Source organism: Seriola dumerili, unplaced genomic scaffold, assembly GCF_002260705.1.
Source record: "Seriola dumerili isolate Sdu_G_001 unplaced genomic scaffold, Sdu_1.0 BDQW01000138.1, whole genome shotgun sequence".
NCBI lineage: Eukaryota > Metazoa > Chordata > Actinopteri > Carangiformes > Carangidae > Seriola > Seriola dumerili.
The window spans coordinates 3,950,977-3,976,071 of NW_019174393.1; the positions used below are offsets into that span (position 1 = coordinate 3,950,977).

The following is a 25,095-nucleotide window of genomic DNA, read 5'->3' on the forward strand; positions in this document are numbered from 1 at the left end:
ATTTATGTCTGTAATGAGGCACCGACATGTCTCAGTGGTACAAAGTTAAATTGGCGTCATGTAACAGAGGAGGTGCAGTTACTACTTAGAGTAGTTTGAGGCCAGAGTAGTGACATGATTACATCATGGCTGTGCTGCAGCATTTAATTTGCAGCATTCAAGGCCTTTCAAAACCAAACAACTGCTCGCCAATTGTCGTCATGCCTGTACTGTTGCAGCCGTCTGCGCAGGATAGGATGGCAAACACCACCAGATCATACCTTCTTTACTGGTGAGGTGGGGGTTGTCACCTGGTTGGTTGGAGTAGTTGGAGATGACACGGTGATACTGGTTGGGGCGGGCGTTGTGCTGTTGCTCACCGATGCTGAAGGCTTGCTCTTGTCTGGAGGAGTCGAAAAGAAAAAAAAGTGTATTATTATATATATGTAGTAAAGAAAACTAAGATTTTATGTGGTGACTGTGTTGATGTCTGATCACTGAACAGGAACATGTTGTGGTAAAAAGGCCCAGAGCTGACCAAATTAAATTCTATGAGAGTAATTTAATTGACAACCAGTAAATGCTTTGGTTTTGGACGTGATTTAGTGATCCCACACAGCAAGTCTAAAATAAGACGGTACCTGCTTCGGTCTCCGACTCTGAATCCTCTTCCTCCTCTTCGTCGCTGGAGCAGCTCGATTCGTCCTTCTTCCCCTCCTCTCCTTCATCCTCCTTCTCCGCTTCCAAGGCCTCGATGCGTGGGGCGCTCTTCTCTGGCTCCAGAAGCAGCGTTTCTTTGCTGCAACGCACAAATTTAAAAACAGCATCAGTAGAGAACTTGGAGTTAAATCAAAAGATACAAAGTCAAAAATGTTCACATCAAAAAAGAAAGTTGAATTAATTATGCCTGCGCTATAGGGGGTTAGTTTAGAAGCTATTTACCTCTTGAGTGGTTTCAGTGATTGGTTGTTATCCCCAGTGGTTGTCGTTTCAATCAAAGGAGATTTCTTAACATCTTTCTTCTCACTCATCAGCTGGAATAAAGAAAACAAAAATCAGTTATTCAAACTGGGGAAAAGACACAATCTAGGACACGTAATGAATCGTTCATTCAATAACAGGTTTTTAGAGGTCATTCAAATGTATCCACCATTGAAACTGCTGATGAAGTTGTACTCACCAGATTTTGTTTCTTTTGTAGTTCTTCTAAATATCCCAGAACATCTTCGTCAGCTACATCAAAAGGTGTCTGGCCCTGTGGGAGAAATAAAATAAAAATTTTATGTAAAATATAGATTACACAGCATTTAATGACAAGACTCCTGACAGTTCACGTTACTCACCATTTTATTAATGAGGTCCATGTCACATAGATTCTCCACCAGTATCCTACATGCCTCCTCTTTGCCCCAGTGTGCTGCTGCGTGTAGAGGAGTCCAGCCATCATAGTCCTTAATATTTACATCATACCCTGCTTGGATTAAAAGCCTGCACAGTGAGGGAGGGAGGAGTGTGTGTGTGTGTGTGTGTGTGTGTGTGTGTGTGTGTGTGTGTGTGAGAGAGAAAGAGAGAGAGACAGAGAGGGGAAGCAAAAATAGTTTTCCTTAGAATTAGCAAATCTGGTTCTCGGATTTGAGTCTATAAACTAATCCTTCAAGGTGCTGCCAGGGTCCGGGCTTTTAGAACTGCGTCAGCTTTGTAACCTCAGGTCAGATTTATCAGATAATAGTAGAACAGCTGGATGACGATAGCAAATTTTAAAACCTGATTATTTTAGCCAATAAATCTGCCAGGACGGGGAAAACATTTAGATCCGTGAATTGTGTATGGTAGTCACTAAACATCTTAGATATCTTAGAGCTATCTATGGCATTAAGAGTTTGCTGGCTGGCGTCCCAGACCAGATGGACAGGCGGCCGCAGTGTAGCTGTATTAACATCCCACAGAGACAATGTTGGAGCGGCACATTGACAAGATGCAGACACCAAGATTGTGTTTGACATTGGTGAAGAAAATCCTGATGCTAGGCCTCAGCACTGTCTTGATTATAAACAGTATTTATCTAAGGTAACTTAAAGGGCAGGCTTTGTGTAACAGAGCTATTAATGCACTGGTCATTGCATTTTTGCCCCAACAGGGAAAACAGGGTGAGAAAAACCTTTCACACCCCGTCTACTACCTGTGAAATCAAGACCGCTGCTTACTTTAAAACCTCAACGTATCCCTTCGCGGCCGCTACGTGGAGCGCCGTTCCTCCGGACTTGGCGTGCCGAATGTCTTGAATCTGGCCGCTGTTGAGCCACTGCCGGGCGTCCCTCAGCATGACCCGCTCCTCCTCTTTCCGGGCCGCCTCGATATCCACCCCTGATGAGACACAGAGGAGGCCGTTAAAGTGGCATCCTAGGATTACCTACTACTTAGGGACAAGCTGCCAGTTGTAACACTGAACCCAGAGAGTGGAGGAGGAACAAAAAGCAATTACATCAAGGTATTTATTATGAGCCCTTGTCTTACGTCTACAGTAAGGTATGTGAATGTTTGGAATACATTACATTAGTCTGTGACTATGGATACCAGTAGAGAGAAGGGAATATATTTCAACACATAGCCATTAGATAAATCTTTGCGTGCTTAAACACTGCGGTGATAATGCAGCAATAATGACAGCTGTGACAAGTCACTGTTACACAAGATGCAACCCTTTCACCTCAGCACTTTTATTAAGCCAGGCCTTGATGCTGTCTATTCTATAGGAGGAGAAATAGATGCAGCATTATTCTGGCAGCCTCTCGCAACTCTAGAGGGTGTTGTAAAGCTCTTGTTCTGCTTTAGAATACAGTTTTGTGCCAATATTCTGTCAATTTGAGAGTGAAACAGAAGCAGCAAACATAAAGGCCTCAGCTGGTTAAGTGGGTCAATATGTCTGAGCTATACACTGCATGCAGGGCAGCAGTGAAAAACAGGCCTGTATTGTCTTGTCGACACCTGGTTGGAACACGAGACGGTCTAAAACGCACTCCTGCACGAGTCGTTGACTCGTCAGCTGAGCGTTAACTGTGTTGAACTACATAAACAGCAGTCCAAGAAGTGCTCTGGGGTGGGAGCCAAAGCTTCAGCTGATCTTATAGTTTCTTGTTCCACTCCCAAGGATACATCATCGCTCAATTCCTGACACCTTGGAAAGTTTAAAGATCGCCTCGAGCTTCTAAACCAATGAAAGAGGACGTCTGTGTCTGCAAGTTTGGCTTCAGAAAAGGGCAGAGGAAAAATCTGACTTTAGCCATATGTTGAGCAAAAAGAGATCTGCTAATCAAGAGGAGCACAAACAAAGTTACTGAGACATCTGCTCATTTGCTTTCTGCTCCTTCAAATTTCTGAAAACTGGTCCATGAGCGTTGAATATCATAGCGAAAATCCAACTACTTTCCAGCACACGCAACTCAGGCTTCAACTGAGCGAAGCAGCAGTCATATTCTGGCTTGTTTAAGACTGGACATGTTGCTTATTAGGAGGATTAGTGAGCTCGAGGCTCAGAAAGTGAAACCAAATGGGAAGAAGATGAGTCAGTGTCTGAGTTTATGTTTGACTGGATTTCAAGTTTCATTTCAAACAGTGACTTTGGGACAGGAACTGGACCTACGACTCACTATGGTTGGCTGCTCAGTGTAACAGCAGTAACTTAGCAATAACAACCAAATGTTGTCACATTTTTTTAAGGTTGCAACATTCAGAAACTCACAACTACAATTAGATTACAAGTGAGAAGAAATGTTATTTTAATGTGATCCAGCCTCGTTTGGTGTCACACAGTGCTGTGGTGTATTCCATCAATAAATAAAAGTTAATTTATTTATTTTTTTAACCTACTTTATTTTTTACACATTAAAAGAAACACACAGTGTCAGGTATGTATAGTTTAATTCTATTTAATCAAGTTAAGACATATAGAAATGCCTTAATTCAAGCTTGAGCTGTCATTATATAAGTCCACCCTAACTAAGTGCAGCACACAGCTACAGTATTATGTTAGAAAACCAACCTAAACTTCATTAGCGCAGTTCAGTTAATGTAGGGAATGGGAGCTGGCCAGGTAGGGTAACGTCCCGTGATCTCTTGGGAAGTAGCCTACACTGCGTCTATAAAAAGCAGGCAGCCTAATGGCCTTTAAGTAGGACTACAGAACAAGAGCCGGGTGGAAGAGTTGGCAGCAGTTCAAAGTTGAGTTTTTTCAAGGGAACAGCACATCTTCTACCTAAGCATTAAGATAAAGAGAAAATCCAATACACCAAAAAAGGACTTGTCTCCTGTTTCACCTTCACTGACAATATACCTACAGGATGTCTGGCAAAGGCAAAATGAAATATCTATAGAAATCTACCCTGAAGCAAGCATCCGGATCCTCAGCGGTTAATAAGGTTCCTGTTTTTTTTGGGGGGGTTTTTTTAAGAACACTCAAAAGAACGGGAACTGTTTTACTTTGAGCTGAAGATAAAGCTGATGTCAGTCTAATCTAAATGACCCACACACTTCTGCCCCGTCAGCAGCACCCAAGCTAACAGGGACAGCGTGCGAGTTAGAAACATTTGTGAGGTTTTCCACCTTCAGCCCATCACAAGGACAGAGAGCAGCTTTCATGCGGCATCTGATGGAGAGGGAAAGTAGGGTGGCAGAGCTGCCCAGTCACTTGACCCAAATCAGGGTCAAGGAGAGGATCTAGAGGTTGTCCTTTCCGAGCGGGAAACCGTGGCCACTCAGTAACGAGTTCAACCCCATGACTGGTATCTCTTTGAGAGGAGAAAATCACATTACAAACATACAGAAGCGTTACACAACAGCTAGTTGCATAATGCTGCCTGCTACCTCTAGCATAGAGAACTGAGCTGTGGATTGTCTGCAGCTGCCCTCGGGCCAGGATCATCGCAAATTCACTCTTCAGTGGTGATTTATCTCAAAAGCAGTTTCCTCCAACTCTGCATTAATGAATAAATAAATAAGTCTCAAACTTGAATTAAAAAAAAATATTATTCAGCCGTCTGGCTCTGTGAAATCTTTGAGCACGTTACATGAAGATACATGTTTGGTTTTGCATCCCTTAGTGACGGATCTTAGCTGAGGCAGTGGTCGGATGCTCTGAACCAGGCGGTGCGTCGCCCGGGAATCGGCAAATCAAAGCTGACAGGTGCCGCTGGCTGAGATGCTTGAGGTTCGGGTGGGTGCAAGTCTCTCAAACGTTACATAACACACCCAAGGAGCGTAACATGTAAACAGCACTGTGGTGTAATTATCACTGGATGCCATGTGCTTTCAAACACTTGGACAAGGAGTTAAACGGGGCTGTCAAGAGACCGACAGCTTACAGACGGCCCTTTATTCTCAAGGTTGCTCGGGATACTAGACAGTTTTCAACACTGCAAAACACACTTAAAGTCAGTGTAAGCCAATGCAGTTGAAGACGTAATACATTACATGGAGTCTGGATCTTCCGACCCTGCGCACAAGGTCATCCTATACCTTTCTAATGAGGCTGCTGTTAGATGCATGTACATGATTGGCTATGTGTGAAAGACTTGCATTTCATATCTTAAACAATTAATGACCAAAGCTGGAAACGTAGCATTTGTTCATATGAATGTGCGAATGGTAGGCCGTCTTAAGGAATGGCAAAATGTGCAGCAGCGAAGGCCGAGCCAGCCAACCTTTATTAGTGAATATGAGCTGAGGAGCACCCCTCTGGCCCGGGGCCAGTGAGCACGTCTGTGCGTGGCCTCTCACCATAGGGGAGGGCCTTTCATCATCTAAAGAATGCCCTGGCCAAAAATAGAAAGACTCGACTTTTCAGTTTTGAATTATCACATGACGGCTCACAAGCACAGCTGGATCGCCTTTCTATATTATGTAAGTTCTCTTCAAGCAGGCAAGTGAAAAACAGCAGGTGAATGATACTCAATGAGAATTCAGATCCTATTTGACAACATACTCATACATGCATGAAACACACACACACACACACACACACACACACACACAGGCCCTACCAGCTATGCTGCCTTTAACAAACTTATGACATCAGGGTTGTTTCTGGATATGCTATGATTAAGATGGATTACATGATAACACTTAACCTTGAAAAATCTGCAGATTAGATTTACTCTATTATCAATTACTACATCTACTTGAGACACTATTACACAAGGTGATAAGCACCAGCACTCCAGTGTCTGTGATACTGCACCTTGTCGGTTGATCTCATTCTGCAGGAGCTCCTCCATTGCCTCTTCTTCAGCAATGTCCAGAGGTGTCTCACCTTCACTATTCACAACTCCTACATAGGCACCCTGGCTAATGAGATACCTGCAACAACAAAAAAAAAAACACACACACACACACACACATTAGACAATTTAGACCAGAGTAAAAATGATTGTTAACGAGAAAATCCAGTTGGTTTTTGCACTTTCAGGTTTTGGGTTAAATTCTGGCCTTTGACAGATTGAGAAGGAAAGAACGTGAAGGCCAAATGTCACTTCCTTTAACTGATGAGGAAACAGTTGAAGGACAGGAGCTTTTTCATGTTGCTTTTGGTCTAATGCCAGCGTTGGCCGACACTATAACATAGTCTGCATCTCCTGTTTCCCCAGTCACATGCTAGCAATGTCTCTATGCCAAAATTACTTATATTCATCAATTACAGCGATTACTTTACTCATTGATTGCAATGAGTAAAGTGCATAATTATCTGTTCTATTGCTGTCAAAAAGCCCCACACAGCACATGTTAATAAAGGATATAGTTCCATACAATAAAGTAATTGAGAGAAAAGGACGTGCGCATACTGCACAAAAGTCTCATCCTGAAGTTTCGACAAAAGGCACGTGTTCAATTAGTAAGGTGTTAATGTCACACGTGCTGAAAACTAAAGTCACACAATGTGTTTAAACTATAGAGGGTCTTGCTCCGGCTGTGCAAACACAGTGACCAAGACACACCTAAGACATGAAAGAATCCGGAAGTCTGGATGAGGAGTGGCACAGATCAGGTGTGAGCCATAAACGTACCACTCTCCAACAGTTGGAAAATAAACTTCTGTACTTTAATTTATTCTTACTTACTGACCGACATGTGCCCATACATCCGTAATACGCCGATATATGTGGCCAGCTGATTTATCTGTTGTCAGCATTTTTACATTGTGATTAAAACTTGACAGAAATGTTCACCTCATGGATAAACCTTCAACCTTCAGCAGAAAAAAAAAAGTTAATGAGTAGGAATCTGATAAAATGCTGACAGTTGTTATTATTCTGTAAATAAAACAAAGCAGTATCAGTATCCTGGTGATATTTGTGGTGACCTTCATACAAAACAGATAAGACTTTTTTTTGAGGGTAGAATTTCTTGCATGGAAGAGTTAGAAAGTTAGACCATAAAACTGCATATAACAACATCAGACACCCGAAATCGGCATTTAACACTGTATCCATGGGCTCCTCAGTGATTTATCTCCTTCACATGTTTGTCTCCGCACCAGCATTGATTCTCTTTTACCATTCAACATCTTTCTTTAAGCTGTTTCCAATTAAAGCTGTGGTGAGACTCAGGACCTTCTCATTAGGCCAACATACCACTTGAAAGGCTCTCAGTGCTTACGACCCCCCCCCCCTCCCCCTCCAAATGGCAACTGACTGACTGCACTTACGTTTCAAGGTTTTATATCGTCTTGATTGGACTTTCTATTCTGCCTATTTTGGGTCAGCTTTACTAGGTTTGATGGCTTCTGTGGTGTGGAGTCCGACTGTGCGCTTCTTAACCAACCCTAGCATTAGCCAGCTGTGGTGACACCAGGGGCTAACAGATACCCTGCTGCTTTGCTGTTCCCGTTACTGTGAATGAGGATGCTGGGACTGAAATGGGACTGCTCGGAGCTCGCCACCCACGTCAGGTTGCCGAGTTTCTCCCCATGACATGATGTCTCCATTACTCACCCATATCAAGCCAGCCACTTGACCTTTTCATTCACTATGTGACAACAAAAAACTTCTTGTTTTCTGTAATACTGGCCCAGTGCTGATGCTGTGTTCATGAGGCCGGCTGAACACAGACTGGTGGAGTCTGAGAAGTTAAAAATTGTAGAAAAATCATGCAGACGTTTAAATGAGGAAGCTAATATTTCATTTGTTCGTGTTTTAGTTCAATACTGCCTCTCAAATTACATCTTAAAAATACCAGCAGAAATATACCTGCCAACCAGTTTGAACATAAGCGTGTTTATCTCAGTACAGCCTGCTGCGCTTGTTACTTTTTGGGAAAACATTAATAGTGGGGAGAGATCTGTAGCCAGGTTCCTGTAATGTAACACAGAAGTAAAGCAGGTCACAGCACACTCCCAATATGCTGAACAATGAGCACAAGCGAGCTCCTTCAGCCCCCTTTAGCCTGTTTAAATTTCTTCTGATAACATCTGTGTTGTGTTCTGTGCCCTACGAACAGTCTTCTTACCTGAAAAGGACTAAGGGGCAAGAAAATACTAGAGTGCAAGTCTAGAGCTCGATTCCCGATATAGTGGCTGACCCCGATCTCTCCATATTTGATTACATAACTGACAATGTGTGTCTGTTTGCAATCAGACGGGCTGCCTTCTCCTGTCAAAATGTGACGAGAAGCGTGTGCTGCTGATGATGAAAATGATGGCTCTTGATTCAGGCATGTCTGAAATGGCACCATGGGCATTTTTTTTATAAGAAACATGCACCATTTGTTGATTTTTGAATATTCAATTTCGTGACAATAAAAAGGAAAAATAACTGCTAAATGCAGGGCCACAGGACCACAGGAAAACAAGGGATTGCCTTGTTATACATGCTCGTATGTGCAACTTCAAATGGGCAGATACCAAAACCTTCCTTTATTGAGCTGGAAAAAACTATAGATAGAGCAATACATTAAGCCCTACAGAGTGGGCATCAATCTTGCCAGCAGCAATATAAAGACAGAGGTCACTAATGGGGGGCGCAGAGAGGTGACAGGGTAGTGCGGACCTCAGCTGGAGCCCAGCCATGTCAACTGCTTCACAAATTAAAATCCAGTGTGTAGTAACATCTGGTTCTCTATACAGCCACCTTACAGACCCTACTGCTGAGATATGTTCACACAAAACTTGACTGAAAGGTTTAAGGAGGAGTGCTGCAGTTACAAAAAAAAAAAAAATGTTTTTGAAGAATAAACTCCTGTTGATTCAAAACAGGATGTAAGAATGAGTTTGCAGAAATCAAACCTGATGAAACAGATACTACTGCTTCCTAGAAACTGAATACAGGCCTGTCTGTACTTACTCTGCTATGTCTAGGTATCCGCAGGAGGCTGCAGCGTGGAGGGGGATCCAGCCCTCGTTGTCAGGCTGGTTGATGCTGGCTCCATGCTCCACCAGGAAAGTCACCATGTCAACATTGTCATCTATGCATGCCTGAGAGAGAGAGAGATAGGGAAGAGGTGTAAGGCCACTGTACCCCAAAAAACCAAGGAGCATGACCTGGTTTGTGTGTGTGTGTGTGTGTGTGTGTGTGTGTGTGTGTGTGTGTGTGTGTGTACATTCCTGCAAATGTGCATGAACCTATGTGAGTGGGATTGGCTGTGCCATAGTTACAAATAGCTCCCATGGAAAGAGAAATGCATTGCGTCTAATAGACTGCCACGTGCATGCAGAATTATTGGGGAATTTTGGCAGCTGGAGCGTTCCCAAAATGACTGCACATAGCAGGGGTGCTTGAAATACCACATAGTGCAGTGCTGCTGATGGAGGCGTTGAGGTGCTGCGTCTATAGGCTGCTACTCTGTGCGAAACATAAGATAATTAATTCACACTTTCAAAACTTGTTTTTACTTAAGAAGCTCAGCTTTGTACATGAGCCAAATATTTTCCTCACGTGTGATAAATCAAACCACAAACACACACACTGTACATTCTCCTCTTACACTGAGCAGCTGATGAATCACTCAATTAAATCCACATCTGTGGTCAAACAAAAAAAAAAAGTTAAACAGTTTTGCCTGCCAGCTCACTTTGCACCCAGAGTTTGTCCTCTTCATTTAATCAATCCTAATCATTAGGAACTGTGCCATCCGCTGCTGCTGCTGCTGGGGACATGCTACAGATGTCAGGCCAGTCCACTTTAAAAAGCCCAGAGTTAGCCTAATTAATCAGGGTCACACTTAAGACTAGGCTTTCTGAGCTGGGTGGTGCTGCCAGTGGCAGACAGTGTAGGCCAATGGATGCAGGTTCGCTTGAAGATATTTTGGTAAAAACAGATTTCCTGATCATAATTCTATCTGGACAAGAACACTGCATACACTCCAAAGGAAGTAACAATATTGGGTAGCACAATAGAAAACCACCCGCTTGACTGTCACCAAACAGGATGAGGCGCACAGACAACAAAGAGCTCTCTTCTGGGATTTATATGGTGTAGAGCAGTTTCTTAGTGGGTGCACACCTGCTGAAACCTCCAGTTCAACAAACCAAAGCATATATGATTGTGAAGTGAAAGTGAAAACAAGAGCGATACCCACCAAAATAAAAAGCAGCTTCAAGTGGGAGAAATCTAATTTAAGATTTTCTGACTCATATAGTGGGAGATGTTTGGATTTTTACCAACATTATGAAGCAGAATTTGGAACAGGGTGGGCGTACTTTGACTTTCCACTATACATTTAATCAACACTTGTCTGTTAATAAAGTGGTGTTTAATGCAAAGGGGAAATTTACATTTTTATAAGATCTTAGGAGAGGAAAGCTGTTATTAGACCTGCCAAGTCTATTGCATACCCGGCAATTTTTATGTATTTTATAAGCAGTAAAATGTGTTTGTAATGTTTTCTTTTTGTTTAAAACATATGAATTTCTTCATACTATGAATGTAAAGCCACATTCTCATTTCCTGTCTCTCCTCCATTTAGTCTCGTCTAATGACGGAGACAATAACACCTAAAAAAATCTGTTTTTGGCTGTGAAACTTCTCCCACATCAAAAAGCCTACCCATGACCTTCTTAGTGTTAGGCAACACTGCTAACCACTAAGCCACTGCTGATTTGCAGACAACGATAAATCTAAAACGTTGGAACTTCTCAAATGTCGCAGACAGGCCTGATGTCTGGGTGGGTATTATCGAGTAAATGTTTTGTAGGATCTTGTAAGATGGACACAGTCGTATACAGAATATATTAAAAATAAATTATAATTCGTATTCTGAAAAGGGCAACAGCAGCTTTACTTGGTCACATGTCTGAGAGGGAACGAGCTGTCAAGGAGGTCACATTTCTGCTCAACATCTAAAAACAACAAAACACACACACACACACAAACACACATAACAAGGTGACCTGCAAAGCGCTGGCCAGAAATGAAGTCTTCAAGTGGGAAAAAAACAAAACGAAAAAAAACAGAAATTGTTCTTCTATTCAACAAAACACTCAACAAAAATGAAACACACCTCCACTGATGGACAGTCATTGTAGTAAATGATCATTAAAGAAAACCACTTCAAATCCACAACAATCACCACTTAGCAATATTAAAACCAAACTTTGCCCCCAACCCCCTCATCATTGAACGCTGTGCCTAGACTGTCCCGCTCTCTCTCTCTCTCCTGTGGTTGCTATGACAACAAAAGCGTTGACAAGGGAAACAGATACACATGAACACACAGCGGCCTCACGTTCAGGGCACACGACTATCTGGCTGGAATCCTTGTCCAAATTTGGGCCGTTTACAACGCCGTACATGGCCACAGATGAAGAGCGGCCTCACTGAGCTTATCTGACGGTGTGTGTGTGTGTGTGTGTGCGTGTGTGTGTGTTTGTGTATGATGTGATCTGGTTGTGTGTGTGGCTGCTCAGGCACTTTGAGAAGAGTTTCTTCAGGTGCAGGTGGACTTCTTAACAGACTGGGTTTATCTGACTTTATTACAGGGCTGACAGCGAAGCAAAATGTTTCTCTAACAGTGCCGCAGTCTGCTGCTCTCGTCATTCGTGAAATGTCACCGCCATGGGTTTGTTAGTTGGATGCCGTCTTCATGTGAAAACAATGTAGCTACTCTGTCCCAGCACATTGCAGCTTATGGTCCCTCATCCAAGCCCACAATCCGGATTTAACAAAGGCAAATGAGGTTCATGGATTTAAAAATCAACAATCAGTCAAGCCAGATTTATCGAGGTGTACCGGTCAATCCTCATATAGCTTAATTTCTCATCATCATATTGACAGCAATCACTTTAACTCCACTACCGTGTAATTATGAGCTCCATGTATTTTCCCCTTGAGGGCAGAGGCGGACGTGTGCTTATTTTTCTACAGTCGCAGTCTTTGGGCACATTCAAGTGTCACCATGTTGCTGTGCCCGTCCTCCAGAGATTCATTATAATGTTGTTTACTTTCTTGTGGGATTCAAAATAAAGACGAGTGGCTCTCATGGGCAGCCCATTCAGCGTGCTGAATTGGCAACACCAAGGCAGTAACTGAAAGCAAGCTGTCTGGCTGTGAATCAATGAGTTCACCTTTTTAGTACAGTCTCTCTTCCTTTTTTTTTTTTTTTTGGTTTCTGTTTTTTCTTTCCTTTTTCCAAAAGCTGACAGCACAAAACCAATGTGAAGCAAATGTTTTAAACTTGAGCTGAAATAATTAATGAATTAGTCAATTAAAAAGAGATTTTTCTGACCAACTGATTCACTGTCAGCTGTAGTATTTTCCTGGTGTTGAGTATTAACTTAAAACAGAAGATGCAAGGAGATATGAGGAAACATGTAGCATTTAATCAGCTGGCCTTTGCCGTTTCTTTGAGATTGACTTGATGTGTCAAGGACGTTTGACGAACGGTGCACTGCACTGACATTTTGTCTTTTTTTAATTTGAGACTGCTGTAAAATTACATGAAGCCGAAATAAAAGATTGCTACAGCTTTCTGCCTCTCATCTAAATCCTCCCCCTCAGTCATTCCCCACACACTCATTATCTCTTCAAAGTCTTCTCCCTCTCTAAGAATGGAAACAAGCCCCTTAAGGTGAACGCAGCGCTGGCTGTGACCTCCCTCCTCGGTGCGTCACCAGCCTGCCTCCGCTGGCTCCTCCCAGCAGCTATTGGAGTCCAACAAAGGTAATCCCTTAATGGCTGTAATTGTCTGTGGCTGACAGGTGCCAGAGTTACCGCCTGCATCAGGAGTATGCGTAGTATAGTGGCCAGAGGGGCAAGAGAAAGAAGAGTAGAGTCAAGGGAAAGTATCATAGCATCCTATGTTATATGTCTAGAGCATGGCAGTCTCTAAAAGCCTGTAAAGCACCTCTGTATGTTCTGCTGATGGAGGGTTAACATACTCCTCAACCTGTGCAGAGGAGCGCACTAGCATGGTTCATATAAATCTGCAAGGATATCAAAAATATTTGATATCCGGCAGCAGGCAGAGCGAGTGGCTCAGACAGTGTATATAAGAGGGATCTGAGTATTAATTAAAGTTATATAAAAGACACAATGTGGGCTTAATCCTGTCTGACACATGACAATCAGCCCCCGAGTCACATATAGTACCTGTGCTGAGCTTGCAGCGAAACATTCAGACATGTAGTGACTCACTCTCGAGCGGAGACGTTGCCATTTAAACCTGTTTGGCCAGTGAGCGAAGGGGAAGAGAAGAGGCCTTGTCAAGCGTTAAGGCAATAAGATGGATGGCACCACACAGCAAAAATTAAAAACCATTAGGACAAAGGTATGAAATAAACCAAACCTAAAATCTGATTTTTAATCACAATTACAAAACATCCAACATGCCTGTTCAACAAGAAAATAAAGTCATGCATACACGTTTTACAGGATTTGTATTTGCTCCAGAATGTGTGTAAATACTCCTCACTACCCTGTCTTACGTCATCCTTAAGAGTAATACCATGTAAGCCACACAGAGTTTGGTAGACAGGACTACAGGACGAGTCCTTGCAGTCCTTTCAGATAAAAGGTACCCTCTAATGGAAACTGAGGCTTCTGGGAAGTTGACGTAACAGCAAAAACAAAATCAAGTACTAACCTAATCAATGGACACAGGATGCTCCATTTGATTGGTCGATAAGAGTTTGATGTACATTGTGTGGCCAGCTCTAGTTTATCCATTAGGCTTTGTGTGATGTGGTTAGCAAGAAAACCAGTTTTAAAAAATGCTAATCTTTAATTAGACATTAATTGAAGTTGAAAGATCAAAACCAAGGTCAACGGCAGTCAAAGGTCCAATTAGATTAAAATCCAAGATTGAAAGAAAGTAGGTATCTTAAAACATTTTCACTGAGAGGTCGAAGAGAAATGTTGTCAGTAATACACCAAGTCTAATGGGGAGAAATGGGAGAACTGTAAAGCTGAGACATAATATCACAGGCGATCTCATGTTTATACTGTAGAAATGCACAGTGCAGTGGGATCTACTGTAACGCTCCAGCAGAGCTTCTTTGATCCTGTACGTTGTGACAGACCACTTAGCATCTCGTTTCACAACACAGGACCGCTCGTACCATGTTCTTTTCCAAATCCACAAAACATTAGCTCTAAATCACCAAATGTGTCTCGTGTGTTTATGAGCTTGTGCACTCTGGATGGGAGCACATTAAAATAAACATCAGACAGACGTCACTGGAGGGTCAGCACTCATTTGTCAAGAAAGAACTGGCCTCAAGTGGCACTTTATGAAAGAGCAGGAGAGAAAAACCTGTCCCCCTGAGTCAGCCAAAGCTAAAGTGGAGCACCTGAAGGAAACATGACACGAGAAGAAAAAAAAAAACAACAACTACTAAGTACTGGCCTTAAAATTGGAAAAAAAAAAAAATTGTTGGTATAGGCAAATAATGTTATCATGTCTATCCTTGCTAGAGAAATAGTCATAAATGCTGGACATGCAAATATCTTGTCAGTGTTTTCAAAAGAGCAGAGCTGCACTTGGCCAACAAATTCCTAAGACAGAAAGTTAAACAAAGCAGCACCATGTACGCATCTCCTACTTCACACACTCATCAATTAATTGCACCCATGTGGGACTGATTATAGGCACCATCAACAGATTAACTTAATAAACTTTCCTAAGCCAACGGCGATAAATATGGAGAAGATTAAGACAGAAACAATACAGTGTCCATCATACGCACCGGTCTAATCCTGAAATAATAGGGAGGAATTAAAGCCCTGCTCCCTACTAGCGCCGCAAAAGAAGATGGGCTAAGCCATTTCTCAGAGCGGCCCAAAAAAATGCACCCATGACATGCACCTAAGAAAAGAGCCCGGTCTGTTGCCATGACAACAAAGCCAAAAAGAGAACATGGGTTCAGGCCTTGTCAGGCTTTTGTAAGAAACATAAATAAATAGAGAAAAGACTTCATTTTAAAGCACACAGGGGTTGCTCGGATAGCCCCTGAAGGCAGCGCAGAAAGCAAACTGCTGTGAGACAACATCAAAAAACAAATGTTGAAAGGGGGCATCTTGAGGTGCCATCTTTATTTTTTTAACATCTTGCAGGCATGACTTTTAACTGTTATTGGAGCGATTCTCATGACCTTTTATGGCAAAAAAAAAAAAATACAATTTATTATAATCTTCAGTTTATATTGTCATTCAAAACACACACAGACATAGCTAGCATGAAGAAATACAAGACCCAGTCAGGTGATATTTAACTGTGTGTTCAGCGTATAACGCACAGTTACTTCATTCTTCTGCAGAACAGACTTCACATTATTGCAGTAAATAGGCTTAGACTAGATGATATCTATAAACACTATTTTTGGTCACATTCACATCTTTTATTGAGCAACATCTAACAATGTTTAAAAAAAAAGGTTAAAGATACAAATAGAAGGAAAACCTAAATGTGATGATAAAATCACTCCACCTTACCTAGCTAGAAGACTGTAACAACTTGCTGTGTGCTTTAGATTTACGCCGACTTCCATCAAACCCATAAACACAGAGGACAATTACATTATTCTGAAGTTTCACACCACATGCTTCACTTCACACTGACAAGTCTGACATCCCAGACAAAACACTTTAAAAGCCACAGTCGCCTTCCTGCTATAGTAAAGGGGTATAGCTACTGTGTGTATAAGAAGGGCAGGTTTATTATCCAGTGGGCCATCGTGCAGAGAGCTCCAAGCTTAATTTAGCAGCACTCCACATCAAGGAGACACTTGAAGACCCCTCCCCTCCTTGACTTCCTTTAGTATCACCCTGAGATGGCCAACTCAAGCACCCTGCAGAAAAGCGGCTGCTGTGGTGCGTGTACTTTTTACTGCTGAGAGTGGAACTCAGTGGCGAGGCAGGCAGCTAGGTCCATTGTGCTAGCTGCTATTCTGCTTTCAATGACTGTGCATGCCCATGGTAACACCCATGATTGACAACAGTGTGCTTTGGTGGGAAGGGACGTCATGAGAATCAGTTGGTGCCACAGATGAAGCCTAAAGCTGGGGAACTAAATGTGATACAGATGGTCATTAAAATGTTCATGTAAACTGAATATCAGACATGTGAAGTAATTTCTGTGTAATTCTGAATCATTCAACTGTGATACTGCAGAGTCCTGCGTTACGTAAGTGAAGCTCTAATTCAGTGTTAGCCTCCTGTCCACTATTTTTATAATGTGTTAAAATATGAGAATATGATCAGCCAAATAAGGTGCGTCATGAGAGTATTTATATCAAGTTGAGCTGTAGAACTGATGAATATGTATTTCAAGTGTCAGTCAGAGAAATGAAGGATGGGTTTATTCTAATCATTCTATTATTATAATAGCTCCTTGTGCCTGGTTATTAAAGGAAAGACAGCTTATTTAAATCACACCATTCACCACCCAGTGGAACTATGTTTTAATTTAGCTGCAGACATAAAAGTCGTTTTTAAATCTACCTGGTTTGTATCTGTCTCAGTAAATCAGACGGCAAAACCTGAGGATTAAAAAAGTTACCCAAAGATGTTCTCTGATATACCTGTCTTAAACAAATAATTCCTAATCGTTATAATGTTATTAATCCTTTCACCATGTCTCGCCCTGCATATTTAACCCCAAGTAGAATCTAGGTATGTACAGCTTTAGGTTCAGTCTTTATTTGCCAACGGCGGCAAACGGAATTTCATTTGAGTTGCTCGAAGTATTGAGTAATTCCCAACTCAACAGCAACACGTCTTTTCAGGAACAATGTTCAGATTCCTCTGGATAATCCACAGACGTCACTGTCATAAGGACAACCAAACTGAATAGTCCCGATGAAAACTCTCCATTATACTACAGTCACTAAATGTAAAACTACAACAGCAACAAACCAAGAGATTATCACAGTGATGAGGGGAACTGTTTAGCTTTGGAACAGCTGTTCGAAACCCCCAACCCGCAGAAGGCTTGAGTCACTCTCACTATGATTGTGATGAGGACTTTGGCTGGGTTCAAAGCGCCAACACAACCACAAGACGCTCTGTGCCCTTTAAAAAACATGGTGTGTTTAGAACAGAGATTATATCACTCCCATTCTCTCTAAGAAAACATATCAAAAACAAACTTATAAAAAAACAAACTGTTTTCTTATTTTTGCCATCAAGCACAATCATCCAGTGTGTTCAGTAAGACCTCTTCAGTTTTCCTCTGAAGTGTGATGTGGGGAGAGTGAAACTGCTGTAATTTCTGGGATGAGGTAGATGATGGCTGAAGCCCTATAGTAACTGTAAGGAAAGCTACAACAGTATCTAGGTATTATGGTGTAAGGTTTCTCAAACATTGCATGTAAAAAATGGAGACAGAAAGAGCCTTGTTGGCTTACAGGATTGGTGCTCAGGGCCTCCACAATAAAGCTTAATAACATAGGACTTGTTTTTTTGTTTTCCCTCACAGGGAATGACCAGTTTTCTCCCATATAAAGCAACAGTATGGACAACATAGCAGCTTCCTCTGAAGCTCAGCACAAGCCTCTCTCTTGCTTTACTTCTCTCCCTCCCCCTCTAGTAGTACAACTTCTCTCTGCAACCACCTAGCCAGTAAGCAGCAAGGCCCTGGACTAGCATACCAGTGGAGAAATTCCCAGATAAGTAATACTCCTAGCCTTGGGGCTTCAGGCATCAGCGCTCTGGCCACTCCTCGTTGGCTACGTCATCGGCTCAGAGGCGCGCAGCCACTTCCACAAAAGGAATTCCTTCTTACCGCCTGCATGTAAGTATGAGTGCGTTATGTTGCTGTGTTTGCGTGTGTGTGTGTGTGTGTGTGTGTGTGTGTGTGTGTGTGTGTGTGTGTGTGTGTGTGTGTGTGTGTGTGTTAGACAGATTAGCCCAGACACACAGAGATGGGGTGAAAAAGTAAAAAATGAAACTGGAAATGCATTAACCCAGGCATGCAAAAGAAAGATGATTACAGGATGATTGGAAAAAATTGGTAAAATTGGTCAAATTTGCAAGACAGCTACAGCATGAAGGTTCATTCTGTAAGGTGTTGTACATCTGTGTGTGTGTCTGTGTTTACGCCTGAGACAAAGAGCTCACAGCTTCTGTGCTATTGGCAGGGTTCAGGAGGCTAGAGGGTACGAGGGGGAGGGTTAGAGCGCTGCAGGGCGACCAGCTGGGTCCTTCCACTAGATGAGCTCTGTTGGGAGCTGTAACCAGACTACACACACACATATACACACACACAGCCTTTGCCTTCAGTACTCTAGCTGCTGCTGCTGCTACCGAGGACGACCATATATGGCCCTGGGATTCCCATGGAAAAAGAAGACCGGGATTGAGGAAGAGGGGGAAAAAATGCCGGCAAGATTGTAACTGTATGTTTCACTTGGGCTTTCGCTCGGCAGCCAAAATAATAGCCCCACTTGAGAGCCAAGTTTGTTTCCATGTGAGGGGTCTAAAGGCAAGAGGGGGCACCAGGGGGGGAGAGGCAGAGAGGTCAGATAGCCACGGAGAGATGGCAGAATACAACCTCTGTTGATATTTCCATATAATAGAACCCTTATGTGGAGGCTACTATACAGAGGACAGAAGATAGCTCAGTCAGCAGTCACTGACAGTCAGTCAACTAAAGAGGCATTGAGCTTGGTCCACAGTTACCCCCCCCCCCCCCCCCCCCGCCATTCCCTCCCCTCCCCTCTTCCCCCAGTGTACTGGCGGTATGTCACCGTTCACGCCAACAAGCTCCGAACCCACGAGGTTAAATGGATAGTGTGGATGCCAGGGTCTGCCCTGCAGCCATTCTACCAATTTATGGCCATTACCAGCACAAGTATGGATTGTCACCAGAGTAACACTGCATCACAATGCATGCTGAATCGCTAGTACACTGTCATGCAAAGATCAGGAGCAATTCCACAGTTTTGACTGGACTAAAATAAACACAGTGTAATCTACACCAAAACTATCATAACCTACTTGCATATAAAAAAAAGAAGAAGAATAATACCTGTACGTGAACATTAGATTTGGAGGTTTTTCAACTGTTCTGCAGCCGTACAAAAAAGACAAACCTGCTGTCCACAGCAAGAGCTTGAACTAGGTGTGAAGTTTTATTCAGAAATAGCAAAGCAATGATATAGTGATTCAATACAGACCTCAGTCATCTCTATATAAGATATGACACACAATTTAAAAAACAAAAATCAATTTAATTCACCACATGTAAAAAAACAAACAAAAAAACAAGGCATACGTTGCCTGGTTTTATGTAAATTACTAAGCAAGGGAGTGCAGATAGCTACATGCTTACATGTGCCTACGTGTATGTATGTTAGGCTAGCGTCAGTGATAAAAGCAGAGGGAGTGGAAGAAGCAGGCTCACTAGTGGAGCCTCAAAGAGGAAATGAGAAAAATAAACAGCCACTTCCTGTTCCTCTCTGGCCTGAAATCTCCAACACCCTGATCCCTCCTACCATCAGTACCTCAGTAAAGGAAAGACGAGCAATACCCGCGCTCGCCCCCAAGTTCTGGGCCTGAAAACGGACAGCACAAGGGTTTCCATTTTTCACGCTAACTTTGCACATTGTCAGTTGATATGCTTTATATCGACAGCGTTTAATCACCAAACTGAATAACATTCCTACACAGTGGATTTGATGATCAAAACATCTCAACCAGAATTAATTTTTTTACTCAACATGAACTATTAAACACAAGGTGTCTAGATCTTTAATTTGACTGGGTTACAGTGCTGCACTTTAATAAATTCATAGTTCTCTATATAGCAGCTTGAGTGGCTTTGGTTCATTAATTATTCATTTAACAGTCTATTAACATATCAGCTTGATTGGACTCAGTGACCTGACTTTCATGCTCTATAAAACATGGAATATTGTCTGAGGTCAATGTGATGACTTAATGACTGTCTTATTTTGAAATTAGCCTTATTACTAAAATTGAATGATTTTTTTTTTTTTACCCCTTTTTAAACAAACAAAGGCATCATTATTATTATTATCTATCACAATCTCTAGTTTGATCTGTTATTAAATAGAAATAGTTGATGCTCATATTAAACATTTGTTGACAAAATCTAGGCCTACTTATCTATCTTCACCTGGTTTTAAATCATTTAGGATTATTTGGAACACATGAAAAACATATATACTATGGAAAAAAAAACACACAGGCTATACTTAAGTAAGTCCATTTAAATCACAAGTACAAGTACTCAGACTGTCAAGGCCCAGGCCCATTTACTGACACTGCTATTTATCTGCAGGAAGAGTATGACTTGCATGCGCTTACTCACAAGAACACTAATGGGGTAGCATCACTGCAAACAGGTTCACTCAATCTCATGGCCACGCATGGATCAGCGCAAACAAAAATCAATGCCAATCAAGAATAAGGGAAGAACATTACACTTACAGCATTGCCTTTTAAAGCTGATATCAGCTTATAAGACAATAGTCTCTATCAGTACAATAGTATTTTTACTTGTGATATATACCAGAGTGAGACATGTTTGAAATTTAAAAAGGTGAAATCATGAGTTTAGTTGTTGGCCGGTCGTTGGACAAAGCTCTGTGACAGGTGGAAGCAGCAACTTTCCCATCTGAAAACCTAAGGATATCATGTTCCATATCTCCGGCTTAACAATAACACAAAGTCTAGATTGTGCGTAATGAGACAATCACCGCGTTCACCTCTACCCCTCATTTCATCTGCCGAAGATGCAGCCATTTTGAGAATAAATGGAAGGAATGTAACCTCACCCTTCCACAGACAACAAATGGACATGCGCTCTCTGCCTTAATTGTACTCGCTGCTCTTTAAGACAATGAGGAATTCACAGTTTCTGCGTCCAGGTGTTCTCAGTTCAAAAACAGCTCATAAAAAAAAAAAAAAAAAAAACATGAGGCATGTGACTGCCGCCAAGCAAACAACAGCGGGATGGCTTCATCAAGACCTGGCTTAAGTAAAAGACAGATACTATGTGCCACAGGGTGAAAAAACAAAACAAGCTGAAGTCATCCCACAAACATTTCACAGCAGCTCAATACTATGCACAGCTTCGGAAAGTCAGGGCAGACAGAAAAGGAAGTGTTTGCCATTAATCTGTTAAAGCACATGGCAGGGTCCTTTACCAATTTACCTTACACAAAAGCCTAAACAGGTAAGTATGCTTTCATGTTACACATCTTTTTAAAATCAGCTTCAGAAGCTATTCTACAATGTAGTGAAACAGCTACATTCTGATTTATGGTGATGAATACCCATCAGAGGAACAAAGACTGACATCATCGAAACACATTTAGCAGAAAGATTAAACATGGAGGCCTGTGGCTTGAAATCAACCTCTCATTTTACTAACACTAATACGATTGTTTTGGCAATGCAAAGGTTAATTTTCAAAAACCTGAGCAACAAAAAATTGTGCCCATGCGCCACATGAAATAGACTTCTGAGCAAGGTCAAGTCCGTGTCCGTAGCCTTGCCGTCTAGTCGGCAGAGCTCATGTACGTGGCAGCAGGTTTACTCCACTGAGGAATTCTCCTTACGACCCCAGGTGAACCAGTTCCAACCTGCAGCAACGCTCATCTGAAATACTTCACAGAACCCTCACTGCCACAGATCCTCTGGTGGGGATGCCTCTGGCATTTCATCCCTGCTATGTGTTATCACAGCACATTCACACATTTAGTTGGGATGCATAAGAGCCATTCAGTTTCAGAGGGAATCTGTACTATAGTACTTTCTTTAAAAAGGCCAAACATTTAATGTATTACTTATCGAGAAACATATACCATCTTTCACTGAAGACAAATTTGATTAACATAAATCTATGTAGCCTGACATGATATGTTCAGCTGCTATAAATTGTTGTTTTATACTTATTATTTTTCTTATTCAGGTTATTGTTCCATCACATCTGAGCAATTTGATTTCAACAAGTAACCACCTTTACAAATCGACTGCACTTTCAGAAATGTTCTGTTTCAGTACAGTACGGACCAAGTCTTCCAACCTCACACAGTGCCTGTCTATTTTCAAAGTCATACATGTTATCTTGAAACAGCGCACCGGGAAACAACATTGACGTGTCACAATCAGCATATGACCTGGCATGTTGCAAAGTACTGGCGCGCAAACACCACAAGGACTTCCTGCTGTTGATTATGGGGTTGGTAGGGAGGCTGAATGAAACAGCAAGCAAGGCCAGCCTGACAAGGAGAGACGTGCCAATTATACACAGGTAAAATATACATGTTCAGGGGCTGACATTCTAAAATTAACACAGCCATCAAGCACACTGAGGTTACAATAGAGCTAGATTGATTCACTGCAGATTAGAATTCAGCACTGTACTGGATGACCTACACTTCTATGTAAGAAGTTAAATTGAGGGTGTCATGAAAGTGCATCATAAGTAACTACCCTGACATCCATTGGTGCCTGTAGGTAAATGTTAACACACAGTTTAACAGCTTCAGTACCGGCCACTCTGTGCAAACCTGCTGATTTTTAAAATGGAAATGGGGTGGTACTGGCAGAAAATATAAGACACTCCTTAATCTAACTGTACTGTCCATCTACTATTGTTTCTATTGTTATGTTATGGTTTGGTTGGCTTTAATCCATGTTGATCCAGACATGCTTTCTTCCCTGTATTCCCAACGTTGCTCCTAACCATCTGTTTGAACTCAACAGAGAGGTTACAGTTTCCTTTAGCAGGACCTGTTCTGTTTCATGTGGTTAATAATATCATGTTGCGCTCATATTTTCCCGACTGCACCCTCAACACTGCACTGCCGTACGTGCGACTGATCATTCATCAAAATGATGAGTAATGGCACCGAGAGGCTAAACAAGAATACAAGCAAATTAAATGATGATTTGTCTCTTGTGTGCACTGAACAGAACCAAATTACATGAGTCAGTGTTGGCTGATTGTAAACCAGGTTTTGAAAATCAAACAAAGATGTGTCATTGGCAGTGTTGCACAATCATAACTCGTGTGGCAAGCAGTAATTACATCTAAATATATGCCATAAAAAAAATACCAAAACATGATAATAACTAATTACATTCAAGGAGGATTGGCAGTTGACTACTCAAGCCAGACAAAAGAACAATAAAATCTAGACTGTCTAGATTCCAGTCCATGAATTATTAAGTTGCATCTTAATGTATTCTGCAATATCTTAGAAATGCATGAGTGGCTAGCTGCTACTGTAAGACAGTCTTGAATCATAACAAAGAACCTGGAAGCCTTGTGCAACCTTTTGCAAGAAAAGTGATGTGAAAGCAGAGTTCTTCCAAAATCCAGACATCAAATGCTGCAAAACAGTAAGTGCACTGGGGCTTTGTTACAGCCTAAAAAACCCATCAAAATGTTTTCATTTTAAATACAGTTTACCATCATCGTATCAACAATGAAGCCTATCAACGCACCAAACACTCTTCAGCTGGTTACATTATAGAAGCAGCAGCTAAGAGCATCGATTCCACAAAAGAAATAAGCATACTCTGCTATACACACACACCAAAGCACTCTTATGCAATGAACTGTATTACATTCAATGGTCAAGATCATCAAATCCTGCCGCCAATATAGCCATGCCAAAAAAACAGGCCATTTATTGTACACAACTATTTAATGATACTAAAACAATCTCACTAATTTCTACAATTGATTTTAATGAACATACATATCAAATGTGGACTTACAATGCTCTGCATTAATGTACCAAATCTTTGTTGGAGTTCCCAATTAAATCTACATATAAAGAGAGCACTGATATGTCGCCTGGGCCCCCCCCCCCCCCCTTTAACTTTTCGGCCACATGCCTAGACACTCCACAAGCTACTGAAAAACTAAAACAGCACTGTGCATTACATCACACCCTCAAAATATGTCATTCTAGGTAGTCTTTATCCAACAGTCATCATCAGATCTGGGCGTTATTATGCAGGCTGATCATCAAGCTACAAGGCTGACAGATTTATGTGGATTAAGCCTTTCTTGGTAAGTCACTAACCTGTATCTCTATTGTGTAGACTAGCAAAACAGGTGAGCCTTACAGGAAGGCAATGTGATGCACACATGTTTTGCCTGTCTGAGCCAAGGGGCCTATCCACATGAGATGGCGGGATTTTCTCCCTCGGGCAGAAAGACGGGGGGCTTGGGTTCTGTAAGGGGATGCCATGATGCCTTTATCAGGAAGACAGGGACATGTCAAAGGCATTTCTGTTTTGCTCCTCTCGCTGGCCAACTGCACGGCTCAAGCACAGCTGAGAATCTCAGGGTTAGGGCTACAGTGAGATCCGAGGCAATTATGTAATGTGTTAATATGACTGATGCTGGTCTGGATGAAAAGAAACACAGCCACCTCACCATCTTCCACCACATGCTCTGTAATTGTTCCATTACAAGATTCATGAAGTTGATTCTCATTTCAAACTGCTGTGCACTGCCAAAGACTCTCTCTCTCTCTCTCTGCTCAGTCTGTTATGCAACTCCCACTCTGTACATGCAAATCCACCAACACAAGTGACTAGCAACCTTCCCTGAGTCGTTGTCATGGAGACAGTGCAAGATAATGTTCATAGACTTCAGGGCCATAATGAGGGTGTGTAATGTCAACAGAGCACAGGCATTGTAATACCCAAC

General features: G+C 41.9%; 1 protein-coding gene across 3 annotated transcripts in view; it reads right to left on the reverse strand.

Annotated features, from left to right (window-relative positions):
* ppp1r12a (protein phosphatase 1 regulatory subunit 12A) overlaps positions 1-25,095 on the reverse strand; it is a 46,619-nt gene that overhangs the window by 17,404 nt on the left and 4,120 nt on the right. For all 3 annotated transcript variants that reach the window (XM_022749417.1, XM_022749416.1, XM_022749415.1), the window contains exons 2-9: positions 9,309-9,439; positions 6,212-6,330; positions 2,184-2,343; positions 1,323-1,467; positions 1,160-1,234; positions 922-1,013; positions 621-778; positions 261-382 (exon numbers count right to left, since the gene is read on the reverse strand). In XM_022749417.1, coding sequence (XP_022605138.1) covers positions 261-382; positions 621-778; positions 922-1,013; positions 1,160-1,234; positions 1,323-1,467; positions 2,184-2,343; positions 6,212-6,330; positions 9,309-9,439 — 1,002 coding nt within the window. The remainder of the gene's footprint in view (positions 1-260; positions 383-620; positions 779-921; positions 1,014-1,159; positions 1,235-1,322; positions 1,468-2,183; positions 2,344-6,211; positions 6,331-9,308; positions 9,440-25,095) is intronic.